The sequence below is a fragment of the Silene latifolia genome, chromosome 1 (assembly GCF_048544455.1).
Source record: "Silene latifolia isolate original U9 population chromosome 1, ASM4854445v1, whole genome shotgun sequence".
NCBI classification, from domain to species: domain Eukaryota; kingdom Viridiplantae; phylum Streptophyta; class Magnoliopsida; order Caryophyllales; family Caryophyllaceae; genus Silene; species Silene latifolia.
In genome coordinates, this window is record NC_133526.1 from 22,329,808 (window position 1) to 22,344,617 (window position 14,810).

The 14,810-nt window shown below is 35.0% G+C and overlaps 1 protein-coding gene across 1 annotated transcript; it reads right to left on the minus strand.

Annotated features, from left to right (window-relative positions):
- LOC141641855 (light-sensor Protein kinase-like) lies at positions 1–1,309 on the minus strand. Its single transcript, XM_074450503.1, has 2 exons — positions 331–1,309; positions 1–20 (listed from the first exon to the last, which is right to left on the minus strand). The coding sequence occupies exons 1-2, from the start codon at positions 1,307–1,309 to the stop codon at positions 1–3; spliced, it is 999 nt and encodes a 332-aa protein (XP_074306604.1).
- Between the last annotated feature and the right edge of the window lie 13,501 nt (positions 1,310–14,810).

Consider the following 14,810-nt stretch of genomic DNA (forward strand, 5'->3'; position numbering starts at 1 on the left):
TTAAGGAGGCAAGTAATTAGCTGATAGATGCCACAAATGAACAGCAACCTATTTCAATATATTATTATCCTAATGACTCGTGCTTCTGCCGGTAGGATAAATAAGAGAATTGGATGTAGACAACCTTACCCCTTTATTTACAACACTTGAACACTGAGAGGTTGTTTCCGAAACCCTCGCAATAAAAATTGCGTAGGAGTTGCATTAAAAGAAGTGCTACTTCCCAATTAAAATAGCTATTCCCAACTCCCTTTTTGCTCAATATTCAGTGGAGCAAGGAGTAACAACTACATATTTATATATATAATATCCAATGGTAAATTGACATACCTGGGTTTCTATTTGCTTTTGTATCTGGTGATCTCCTAGCTATTGAAAGCCTTTCATTAATAGACTCATGACGAACTGTAATTTTTGTCTCCGAGACAGGTATAAAAGGATCATCTGCATTGGCCACATGCTCATCTCCCGACATTGAATTTCCGTCACTGCTAGATTCGTTGATATCTCTGAAATGACTCATACATCTTTCTCTTTCCATGACTCGATATGCAAACATCTGAAGTGGGATTTCCGAAACAGGTTGTGCCTCATTGATCATCCAAGAAGGAAAATTCTTTAGAAAGGTTGACTCAATATCACAGTAATCAACTGGAGGTACAAGAGCATCCGGATAGTTATGATCTAGGTTCATTACTAGGAACCTTTGTATGTATCCAAGTATTCGGGAAATGGATGAGAAAGTTGGCCGTTGATGTGGGTCCGAGTGCCAACATTTCTTTGTAAAATTTATCATGAATTTGGGGCAGTGAAGTGGGAAAAGTGGTCTTTCTCCGGCCCTAATGTTTCGAGTCATTTTCTCACCTTGCAGATGAGCATCGTCAAAAGGGACTTTTTCGCTTAAAAGCTCGAAACATACCATACCAAAACTGTACACATCCGAGTTCTCTTTATACTTGGTATCTGCGTCATGTCTTGATTCCTCTTGTCCTGCTAGGACTTCGGGAGCGTACCAGATATATGATAGTGCCTCACTCGAGTTAATTTTCTTATGTTTGGGTGTCGTTACTGATGATGGACCAAATTTTGAAACTTTTACATGGACAAAACCTTCTGAAGAGCTACCTCTTGGTTTGACGATTATGTTTGAAGGATTTAAATCCCCGTGGAATATTTTCTTCGAGTGAAGATACTTCCTCCCTCTTGCAATCTGAAGCATTATGTCAACTGCAACCGGTACAGAAAGTGGTATTCTCTTTCTCGGATTATAAAATTCTTTTATATGGCTACCAAGATCCCTGCTCATCATCTCTGTAATCATGAAATACTCGTTCTTTTCATCATCGTTGAAGCCACAAAAATATGTATAAATTAAAACTTACTATCATAGCATTTTCTTATCCCAACCCAGTATCAAACATTTTTTTTGCTTACACCTACTTATACAACCTACTATTTCGATACTAGACTTTTAAGTTTTAACTGGTAAAAAATGGCATCATCTGCCATATGTTTTACAGAAATGGAACCTAGTGAAATAACTAAATAAGGTCTATGATTTCGGAAAGAAGGCTATACAGACTATTTCTCCTAAATTTCATGCACATTCCATGAATTATCAATGTTAATACAACACCTGTCACCCCATACGGAAACATTGTGAGGCAAAAATTCATGAAACATGCTACATTTCATATGGAGTACTATTTTAATGTGAGACGGTTACTCAGCGAGTTACTTCTCTAGATCTCCTGCAACGAAATTGACTCTGGCAATGGCAAATTGACAATACATTAAAATCACTCCAATACAGCTCTATTCCCTCAAGCACTTATTCTCACAATGCAGAATCACACATATAGTCTCGCAATCAATTAATGCGAGAAATAACAACAACAACAACAACAACAACAACAACAACAACAACAACAACAGCAGCAGCAACAACAACAACAATACTTTTTCTCACAAATCAGAATCACACATATAGTCTCGCAATCAATTAATTTGAGCAGCCGTTAAGATATACTATTGTGGTCATTGATGCTCAATAAACGATTAGGACCTGCATAATTCAGTCCAAGTTTCACAATGTGAGATTGTTGTTTCATAAATTGACCTCCTAGTATCACGAACTTAGATGTAGGATTCAAAAACGCAGGAAAAACAGGAACATAACAAAGTAAACAACAAAAATTGAAATCGTGGTAGTAAGGTAAGCAAGGGAAGGACTGAAAAAAAACGGAGAAATCGTCTACAATTGATTTTATGCACTCCTATTGTAGTCGATAATGCTCAAAAAACGAGTAAAACCTGCATCAAACGCCATTAATAAGTAAATTAAAGAAGATGAATAGGTAGAAATTGATCTTGAAATTAAAGAAGTAAATAGGTAGAAGATGAATCACAGAAAGTTCGGTAAAACAATGGAATGAAATTAGTGATTAATTGAAATGAAAGCTGAGGACGATAACGGAGGTACCTAAGCTGAGGACGATAACGGAGGTCGGAAGCTAGATGAAAGCTCGATATTAATGGCGGAAAAAAGAGTGAGCTGAAATCCAGATTGAAGAGAGAGAGAGGAACATGAAAAAAAAATGAACGAGTAATGACGATGACGAGTTTGTTTGGGAGTATATAGAGTGACACGTGTCATAATCTGGTGACTCTATAATTCTTAGATCTGTTGGTTTAAAATGAGTCCAGCCGCCTCACCCTAAGAAGGGTGCCTCACATGATTAAATTGAAGGAAATGTAGATCTATATACATTATAACATACTCATATATGTCTAATTAAATTGTCATAAATTAAAACGGATCTTATGCATGCAAACAATAATATAAATAGAGGAGAAATCATGTCCTTACATAATTAATTTCGGATATTTGGGCACAAAAGAGATCACCTTTCTCTTTTGTTCTTGAGCTTATTCCAATGGAAGAACAAAGATCTAAGAGCAAGATCTCTCCCTAAGCTTAATACCCAAGGCTTTCACTTAATCTAATTAATATTACAATACTAGTGTAATATTAATCTAAGAGAAAATTGAACCAAAAATATTTATAAAACACTTAAGTATTTTCGGTTATTATGAGAGATAAAGAGAGGATTTTATTTCTCTAGAAAACTTGTATTTTGGATGAATGGAATGAATGAATACTACTAAACTCTTTAGTGTAGTAATAGGTAAAATTATGTGAAAAACCAATGATGATTTTTCACATAAAAAACCGGGTGGAAGGGGGACTTTTAGGGGAGCCAATGCATGAACAATTTTGTCTTCACAAGAAAATTAGAGTTGCATGGCTAGGAAATAGGTAATCATTGTGTTCTTATAATAAATTAACCAAGCACAATATTAGCTACCACTACCCCTTCATTTCGGCATTCATGGATTAACAAGTGATCCATTTTATTTTTGTCAATTGTAAATATGTCACATGTCACATGTGATATATATATATATTTGTTATGTATTTTTAACATATTAAAAATCAACGTATTAATAAAAATACGTCACATACAAAAATCGACTTAGTAATATCATAATTACTTGTGCCAAAATATTTTACCAATTTATAAATCACAACTTATTGTATTTATAATAAATCATTCAATTCCGATTGTTTCTTTAAACAATAATTTCATCCGAGTAATTATACAATTTAATTACTCAGACCGTATCTTATTTAATCACATTTCAATATGATACGTAAATTTTACTTCCAAAATCGTCCGTCAATTTTCAAGCAATTTAATTAACTCGTAACATTATACGATTAATTAAATAATCAATTAAGAGGGTTGCCCTTTAGGTATGACCTAGGGGTCAATCGATCACCACCGTCACACGACAGTAATGTCAAACTCTAGTCACCAATCATTACCGATATATGTTGACCATTGACAAGAACAAAATTACTTCCCAATTGTATTCATTTTAATGAGACTTAAACATGTGATCATCATGATCAACAATCGTGATCGCATTATTGTCGGAGGACACATATTCCAACAATCTCCCACTTGTCCTCGACAAGTGTGCGTCACCAATTCTCTTGTCCTATTACTATCTCCCACTCAATGCAAGGTGTCTTTCGGTCGTACTTGCAAGTGATCATATCGAGAGTGGTTTCCTCGATCCGGAGAATAACGATTGACCGGATTTATCCACTCTGGATACCTTCCGAGCGTGGCCACGCATTTCCAATTCATTACTCCTCGAGTGGCCCCGAGATATTGTTATAACCCCGACTAGGGGTGGACAATTCCTATCGCACTTATTCCCTTCGACTAGCCACACCATCATAACCCAAAATATGCCCATTTGACCCCATTTACGAAGGTCGTAGTAACACAAATCAAAGTTAATCAAACTCGTGCCATCTTAGGCGAATAGTCTTTAGTCAAAAGAATCGACTCATTTGAATACTATAGTAGCTCTCGCCACGACCAGGCTATATAAATTTGCCAGAACTCTATAAGCGGTCATAAGGCCCGACAAAAAGTTCCTAACAATCTGCCTATGTGATCGACTAGTCATCTCACATGACTCTATGGCATTTGAACTTGCCATCAATCGCCTCACACTCTAGTCACTTCGAGACGTCACCTCATATAAGTAACTATGGGCAAAAACAATGTTAATCCATGTTCACTTTAACGGGGTTCAATTGTCTCCACAACCCGTTTGGATGTAACAATGTACAAGGTGAGTTAATAATAACTCAAACGACAAATGTCGACATCACACTCGGGTAGTCAATATCATATTACAACCTTGTGATGTTTATCATAAGTGTAAACACTCATTGATTGCAATAGAAGTTTAACATCCCATGTGTCCATGTGTTCAAACTTCTTACACTTGCAATTTCCTTCACATTCATGTTCTCTCTCATAGCATGAATCTTACCAAGTACACATTAAGGTTCTTGACCTTGTTATTGGTTCTTTAACTTGAAAGAACTTCCTCATCGCTCATCTCATAACGAACGAATTTGCGATGAATAATACAACTTGTACGATCAAGTATTCCATCCACACACAATGCACTAGGTATATGCTTTGTAGAATCTTGTAACAATTGACAAGATTATTGGCTTGGTACTTTTCATAAGTCCTAGCTTCATTAGGAAAGATTGTTTTGAATAACCTCTTATTTAACCAAGTATCTTTCCAAAACTTCTCATTTCTCTTTCTAGGCTTGAAAGATTTGGGATTCTCATAAATCCTCATATGTGCTCGGATTTTCTACAGTATGTGCAACCTCTTAACACACAATGGAACATTTCGTCAATCACCGAAATCGCTCATCGGATTCTACTCGAGAATTCATGACGTTTCTGTTATGGCTCACCAACCAATCATCATGCTCTTATGCATACGATTCAAAATTGGACATGTACATGATTATTCTAATGGCGGAAACATTAGTTACTAATAATCATGAGATCAACCGTTCTCAGGTTCAATGAACTACCATGACTGCTAATGGTAATTCCATTTTCATTCATATGAATAACCTATGTATATGTTGATGTGATGTGTATCTCTTAATACTAATCCAACATCCCTGATGTAATTGGATTCATCATTGTCCATTTTCATCCATAATTGAAAACTCAAAAGCTTCTTTATGAAAGAAGGTACTAGCTCGTCATTCTTTAATGAGTAATGGGTTTTATACATTCAAGGATGATAGCTCCCACTAAATTCCATGTCTTCACATGAGAATATCCTAACTCCCACTCAATTCAACATATTTCGAAATTGATTCCTCAATCAAAATTTGACTAGAATATAAATATAAATCGCTTTGCCAAGTTACTAGGATAAAACCATATATGTTCCCATCATATCCTTTCAAAATGCTTATTTCGAAGTGGTCTTATCTCAACCTTACGGAAAGAGATTTTAAATCTCTAACACCCTCATTTCATAATGATGTGTAGCAATGTCATTATTCAAATACAAATAATATTTAGAACAGGTCCTTCGGAATACCCTTTCGGAAGGAGGTTTAACCATTTCATAGCGAGGTTAAACAATGACACTTGTATGGTTAATGCGTTGGCTTATTGAAGATATCGGAATATCAATCTTTGCAACTTAATCTTGATTATAACTAGTATGTTACTTTGATTCATTTAGGCTCTTAAGTAAAACTCATGATTGAAACTATTTGTCAAATGATTCATAACCTTAGTCAAAAGCTTGTTAAGACTTTACATTAGTCATTTTTCTTCCAAAACTTCTTTTGGTCTCCTCGTGTAGTTATCTTGAGAATATACTCTTATTATTACTACACTTGGTCTCTTTAGTCATATAGAACTTTCTTGAGACCATAGATCTCATCTATTTGGTATACTATGTAAATAGATATACCTTTATTCAATTCATTCTTTCTTGTGTTGATCTTCATATACACAAGTACACAATTATATCTTGCCTTGTGTGTTGTGTCCTCATTTTTCTCCCACTCTATCTTTAGAATGAATACACTAAGCATTCAAAGATAGCATATGAGACACAAATTAATGATGTTGAAGTATAAGGAGGACTACCTCATAGGTTGACTAATTGTAATTGATTTCATATGTATATTTGGTGATTGACATACCTTTAGGAGAGTTCATAGACTCAAAATCACTTTATAAGTGATCATACACACGCCTTAAGCATGTGGACATATAATGAAACCGGTCATTATATTTGTCTATTAGATCACTTTAAGTGAATAATCTTATGTTTCAAAACGCAAGCATTTTAAAGATGAAATTTAGAACATTAAAAGGATAAATGATAAAACGGGTGACTTGGGTTGCAAACCAAGTCACTATCATCCAAAATACAAATCATCATCCAAAATACCTTTCCATGTCGAACACGGAAACTAAAGTTCTAAAAATTCAAAGCATAACTTAAAATAAGACAATGAAAAACAAAGCTCCACAAGAGCTATCCTTAGCTTCTCCATGGTTTATCATGCTTGTTTTTCTTTTCCTTTGTCTTTGCTTGGTGGAGGCCCTATTTACAATAAAAAGGGAGATACATTATCACAACTTTGCATCATAATACCATAGTTGAATTTAGAAACATAAAAGAAGGTTAGTCATTTACCTACTGGAGTGATCTTTCCAGCTTTGATATCACCAAGGTATTTGGAACAATTCCTCTTCCAATGTCCCATGCCATTACAATAATGGCATTTGTCAAGAGGACCCTTCTTGACTTTGGAGGTGCTAGCTTCACAAGACTTAGCATTGGTGAATGTGGGAGCTTGCTTCTTGCCCTTTCTCCCATTCTTCTTGAACTTCCCCTTACTCTTTGTGCTTATGTTAAGCACATCCTTGGGAGGGTTCACATTTAACCCCATGTCCCTTTCGGCTTGCACAAGTAACTTGTGCAACTCCTCAAGAGACACATCCTTGTCTTGCATATTGAAATTCACCCGGAATTGCACATATGCCTTAACCTTAGACAAGGAGTGTAGAATCCTATCTACGATGAGTTCTTTGGGGATTTCAACCTTTTGAATTTTCAAGGTCTCGACAAGCTCCATGAGTTTGAGCACATGAGGGCTAACCTTTTGGCCCTCTTTGAAGTCGAGATCAAAGAATGCCGCGGCCGCCTCATATTGGACGATACGCGGAGTTTGTGAAAACATGGTCACAAGTTTGGAGTAAATCTCATTAGCATTGCCCATTTTGAAGGCTCTCCTTTGGAGTTCCGCCTCCATCGCAAATATTAAGACATTTTTCATTGCGGCGGACTCCTTTTGGTAAGCCTCATAGGCTTCCCTAGTGGCCGCGGTGGACCTAGTGGAGGGCTCGGGTGGAGAGGCCTCGGTAAGGTAACGAAGCTTGTCGTCACCTTCGGCGGCTAATTTGAGTTGGGCATCCCACTCGGAGAAATTTGACCCATTCTTTTCAAGTTTACATCGATCCATAAAGGATCGGAGCCATGATGAAGTAGCGAGTGGTGTAGCATTAGGAGTTGGTGTTGCCATTTGTTATGAATAAGAAGTGGTCTACAAAACAAAATATAAGGAGTAAAACAATTGTCGTTTTAATAATACTCGTAAAAATGTATGATTTAAACAAGTTTTATGCATTTTTCTAGTGACCTCTCCCCAACTAGATAAATGATTCCAAGACCCAAATTCATATCGACTTAGGCACGGGGTAGCCGATGCAACCTTTATCAATATAACTCGGTGGATTAACCTTTTAATCGATTCTACTTTTAGAATTCTTGGTCGATAAAATTACTCTAATCTTTATCCATAGCCCAAAACACATCAACAAGGGCACGGGGTAGCCGATACATCCCTTATCAATAACTTTTGTTGAGATCAATCCAAATTTCGAATAAATGTGTCCATAATCCAAACCCACATCAACTTGGGCACGGGGTAGCCGATACATCCCTTATCAACATGAATTCGGTGGATTAACATTCATCACCCACTTCCCCTACGTAACAAGGTTTGTACCCCGGGGTAGCCGAGTGCACTCCCTCGCGAAATAGGTTTTCATGGTTTCTACTATTTGGTAAGGCTATATCTCAATTGTTTGTTTTAGCGAGAGGTCATGTCAATTTATTATCTATCACGTTTTAAGTGAACTAAAGCGGTGAACTACGATAATTCTAATTGACACGGTCGATAAACTCGATAAAATAAGGATGCATGTTTTAGTTATGGCGATTTAGCGATGCATGTGACATAAATAAAATGCAAGCATAAAAAATAAATAAATCCTAGTATGGCCTTTCCTAAAATAGAAAAACTATTAATCTATTACATATTCGGAAACCAACTCCATTGGTCCCTTGAACTTCGGTTGTGGCACGCATCTCGAGGTAACACCGTCTTTATGTATCGCCATTCTTGAAGAAATCCGTCTTTTGGAACTCCGGAATGAATAAAATTACATAATAAATTACATAATTTCCTATTATACATTTGTAACTAAAACAAAATAAATCTATTAAATATTACAAAACGGTGATACGAGATCACAATAAAAATTACAACCGAATCGATATTCCCATACATTTCGGGAAATACCAATTAAAAACTAAGGCCATACTAAGTAAAATTACATAATTCAAAATTACATAAATTAAAATTATGACAATCATAAAGAAAAATGCAGCATTATAATATGTATGAACATGCTCAATTTTTATGCTAAATCGCCTTTTAATTAGCCAATATCGTATATTACTCGGTTTTTACGGATTTGCGTGATTTCAACATTTTATAATCACAAAAATACATAAACTCATATTTATGCATAAGTTAATTACCCTAACCTTTTAGGACTCAAAATATAGTCTTCACTAATAATTTGACCATAATTAACCTTTTATTTATAAAATTGTTCATAATTGGACCAAAAATTACAAAAATAAGCCATTAAACTTCAAATAAATCGAAAAATTTCAAATAAATTCAAAATTTGAAATTTAAATTCATGAACATTCTGGAAAAATTCCATGACACTCATAATGTTCAAAATCTTAGGTTAAAAAATTTCGAAAATTTTCCGGAAAAACAATGTTGCGGTTTATCGATATTTAATAAAATAATCATAAAAACATGGAAAAATTATTTTCATTAACTTTTCATTTTAGATCTGGAAAAATATAATAAAATGCAACATTTGACGTTTTTCCTTAGTCATAGGTTATGTTTTATTAATTTTCAACTAATAATGTCACTATTTATGCCATTTTTTCTTCAAAAATTCATAAATCATGCTAAAAGACTTCTTTATAGCCAATTATTTTACACACATCTTGTAAAATTGCATGTGACAACATATTAATTTTCTATGACCAGATTCGAAATTTAACTCATATTAACCTATTTTTCTCTTAAATCCACATTTAATAATGAAAAATTCATTTTTCGAGCATAACAAGTGCAAAAATTATGAAAATTTACAGGTTATCTCAAAATAATATATGTAACAACATATCCAAAAACCAAGTGAAAATTCGAAGTATAGCTAATTTTCGACCAAAAATGACATTTTTACTCATAAAATCACATTTAAATGCCATTATCATAAATTATGAACAATAAAAATCCGAAAAATTAACCAAAAAATCCTAAAACACTTTAGGACCAGAAATATTAACATGCATGTAATTATTTCGTGATATGTCACAATAACACAAATTTTACAAGTTTTATTTTGTTATTCATATAACTCGGAAAAACTTTTAACCAATTTGCATGCAAACAACCGTGGCTCTGATACCAATTGAAGGAAATGTAGATCTATATACATTATAACATACTCATATATGTCTAATTAAATTGTCATAAATTAAAACGGATCTTATGCATGCAAACAATAATATAAATAGAGGAGAAATCATGTCCTTACATAATTAATTTCGGATATTTGGGCACAAAAGAGATCACCTTTCTCTTTTGTTCTTGAGCTTATTCCAATGGAAGAACAAAGATCTAAGAGCAAGATCTCTCCCTAAGCTTAATACCCAAGGCTTTCACTTAATCTAATTAATATTACAATACTAGTGTAATATTAATCTAAGAGAAAATTGAACCAAAAATATTTATAAAACACTTAAGTATTTTCGGTTATTATGAGAGATAAAGAGAGGATTTTATTTCTCTAGAAAACTTGTATTTTGGATGAATGGAATGAATGAATACTACTAAACTCTTTAGTGTAGTAATAGGTAAAATTATGTGAAAAACCAATGATGATTTTTCACATAAAAAACCGGGTGGAAGGGGGACTTTTAGGGGAGCCAATGCATGAACAATTTTGTCTTCACAAGAAAATTAGAGTTGCATGGCTAGGAAATAGGTAATCATTGTGTTCTTATAATAAATTAACCAAGCACAATATTAGCTACCACTACCCCTTCATTTCGGCATTCATGGATTAACAAGTGATCCATTTTATTTTTGTCAATTGTAAATATGTCACATGTCACATGTGATATATATATATATTTGTTATGTATTTTTAACATATTAAAAATCAACGTATTAATAAAAATACGTCACATACAAAAATCGACTTAGTAATATCATAATTACTTGTGCCAAAATATTTTACCAATTTATAAATCACAACTTATTGTATTTATAATAAATCATTCAATTCCGATTGTTTCTTTAAACAATAATTTCATCCGAGTAATTATACAATTTAATTACTCAGACCGTATCTTATTTAATCACATTTCAATATGATACGTAAATTTTACTTCCAAAATCGTCCGTCAATTTTCAAGCAATTTAATTAACTCGTAACATTATACGATTAATTAAATAATCAATTAAGAGGGTTGCCCTTTAGGTATGACCTAGGGGGTCAACGATCACCACCGTCACACGACAGTAATGTCAAACTCTAGTCACCAATCATTACCGATATATGTTGACCATTGTGATAACAAAATTACTTCCCAATTGTATTCATTTTAATGAGACTTAAACATGTGATCATCATGATCAACAATCGTGATCGCATTATTGTCGGAGGACACATATTCCAACATAAATTTCTATATATATATATATATATATATATATATATATATATATATATATATATATATATATATATATATATATATATATATATAGGGTCGGGTCAGGTGCGAACTAAAGTACGGTGCGAACCGTACGAACTAACCAATTAAAATCATTCTCAGGCGCGCTTTCTTATTTCTCTGCCCAACTAAAACAATTCAACACCCTCACACCACAAACCCACCATAAATACTCTACTTCCATCGCCTCTCACACATCCACCGTCAGCGCCACTTCCACCGTCGACCACCATTTCCACCGCCGCCGCTTCTACCACCATTCCCAAGGACGCATTTCAGTGTATTATAGAAGAAAGGTTAGTTTCATTTCTTATTTTAATCTCTGAAGATTTATTTAGTATTTTGAATCTATTCCATTGTGAAGATTTAAGAAGTGTTTTTATGAGAAAACATAAGATTATAATCAAAAAATTGATTTGTAGTATGGATTCTAATTAAAAATTAGGGTTTATAAAAATTGGTCAAATTTCGTGGGGTTGTGGAGTTAGTTCGGGGATCTTTCTTGGTGGTGGTCTTTGGCGGGGGGTGGTGGTGGTGCTTGCAGTAGGTGTGGTGGTGGCCAGTTTGGTTGTCGTAGTTGATCTTTAGATCGTGGATACACGAAATACTAGCCCGGATACACATGGTATTATTACTGGATACACAAATCGATTTGTTTATCTAGTAGTAATACTATTTGTATCCGGTAGTAATACCATGGGTATCTATTGTATCTGGTACTTTTTAAGACGACTTCCATGGTTTATTTTCCAAATTGCTATATGTTTCAGTTCAGTTCTATACGTCTATCTATGTGCTGGAGATGTGTTTCTAATTGTCAGTTTGTAATTGGTAATTACAGCGAGAATTTTAGGAAGACTCTAGTTTGTAACTGGGAAGGACAAGACTATTAAGTCAAGGAAAATGGGTCTGATTGGGATGAAGAAGACTCTAGTCTTTTATACAGGCCTAGCTCCTAAGGGGCAGCGTACTCATTGGGTCATCCACGAGTACCGCCCTACTCTTCAGGAGCTCGATGGCACGAATCCTGGGCAGGTATATCTCTAATCTACCTTGCTTCCGAGTTCCATATAGTTAAAGACTCAGCATTTGTTTGAATTTTTATGTCTATTTTTCCTGCTTGCTATGTTATATACCTTTGATGTAAGGTTTGCTATGCTTATCTCCAGTTTTTGTAGACACTGCTTTGATATCGGAAATATTATTCCTAGGAGGACTGCGTGTTTTATGCACCTTTAGCTGACGTGAATATTACTGACAGGGAGGCAAATATAATGATAGACGTGGCTGTTATTCACCATTATCGATTGCTCACGTGCATTTTTTGAATAATGATAGAAATAGTTTTCAGCATCTTCCCTGGCTGTATATGCTAATAATAGTTACCCTTGGTTGTTTTAGGTAGTCAAATTTAGTTGAACTCCTACTGGTGTAAAATTTTCTTATCATTTTTTTTTTTTTTTTTGCAGGGTGCTTTTGTTTTCTGTCGCTTGTTCAAAAAAGCTGATGATCTGAAGCATGAGAAAAACGATGACGGTTCCAACATTGAGGATCTGGAAACAAATGTATTCTCTCCGAATCCAACTAATATCTCTCAAGAGGATGCACGATCTGAACTCGCGGTTGTGCAGGCTTCTCCACGTTCTGTTGAGCAAACTGTTGAGCAACATATGCTGTTGGAGAACGACATTGTCAAAACTTCTGATAGTATGACATCTGAGGCTACAATGCTTGATCATCATAGCTATAGCAATGGTAATTTTCGTCATGGATCTCAGGTGAATGAAGAAACGGCTCATGAGGTGAGTATTTAGCAATTGGTTTATGGAATGTATAAATTCAGCTTCTATTTCAGGATTTATCGCTGACCTTTTTTTTCTAATGTTTTTCAGGCAGATTCATATATAAATGGAACTACCTATATCCGTGCTCCCTGTAAGAGAGACGTGCGTGTGAATGAAGCAATGAAATATTATCATGATGATCATCTAAAGCCACAGCCCTTGCAGATGATGGATGTGAACCAGGAAATGGTTGGTATGGAACCCCTATACCCTACAGATTTTGGAAATGGTTTTACCGAGTTTGAGCTTCAGGACATCAATGGAAGAGACCCTATTTCTGATTTCCTTGAATCTACTATTGTATATCACGATGACCCATCGCTTCTTCGAAGTTAATACTCAAGGCCCTGCTTTGACTGAAAGAGATAAGCGTGAGAACGTTGATCTAATGGGCTGGAAGAAAGCATCTATCAATGAAAGTGGATCCTGTAGTGGATCTGACATCGAATTAGCTCAATCGCAGGTACTCAGTACATCTGTAAATGCTTTGTCAATTGTAGTTCTATGTCTCGGTCTTTGGCGTCGTCGTGTCGAGACTTTTCGCCAGATCATTGGTTTGATCACTGGTTCATTAACTTTTTTCAGTCGTATATGATGCCCCAGTAAACCATATAGACTCTGCTGAGTATGTGCTTTTGTAAAACATTCACGAAAATTATTTGCAGATCCATTCTTTGGCTTTGAGGGTCCTGGGACACCAGGAAATTGAACTTTTTTCAGTCGTATTGCCTGATTATCTAATTTATTCAGCAAGAGACCGTAACAAAAATTTATAAAGTTGAATACTGAATAGATGTATTAGTAATGCCATAACTTTCTTCTAAATGCCGATTGACACCAGGCTTAAACTAATGGGTTTAATGTATTGATCCTTTGAAGGGAGCTTGTTGATTGGTAGAACCAAAGAGGAGTCTTGCTTTTTGAAGGAAAGGGTTCAAAAATTACATGCAGCTGGACTGAGGGTAGAATACTTCTCTAGCAATGATTTACTGGTTGAGGAACCGAAACTCGAAGTTAGCCCCAATGTTGTCTTTTTTTTACTCGCCCGATGATGAGCAAATAGATGTCCACAATACAGTTTCCTTTTTTGAAAAGGTGTAGTTTTAACCTTTGCACAATATCAAGACAAGAAACTTCAATTGGCATACCTGAAATCTCTCGTGCAAATCTGGGGACAAGTAAATATCAAGACAAAGTACCACCGCATCGAAAATTCAACTGTGAGGGAGTATAAATGAGACTTGATCATCTATTGCTGAGGTATAATCTCGAGTCTATAAAAGTGAAAATTAGAGATATGTATCTAACAAGTGAGAGGAGTGTATCTAGCTAGCTAGAGGTTTGGGTCTAACAAGTT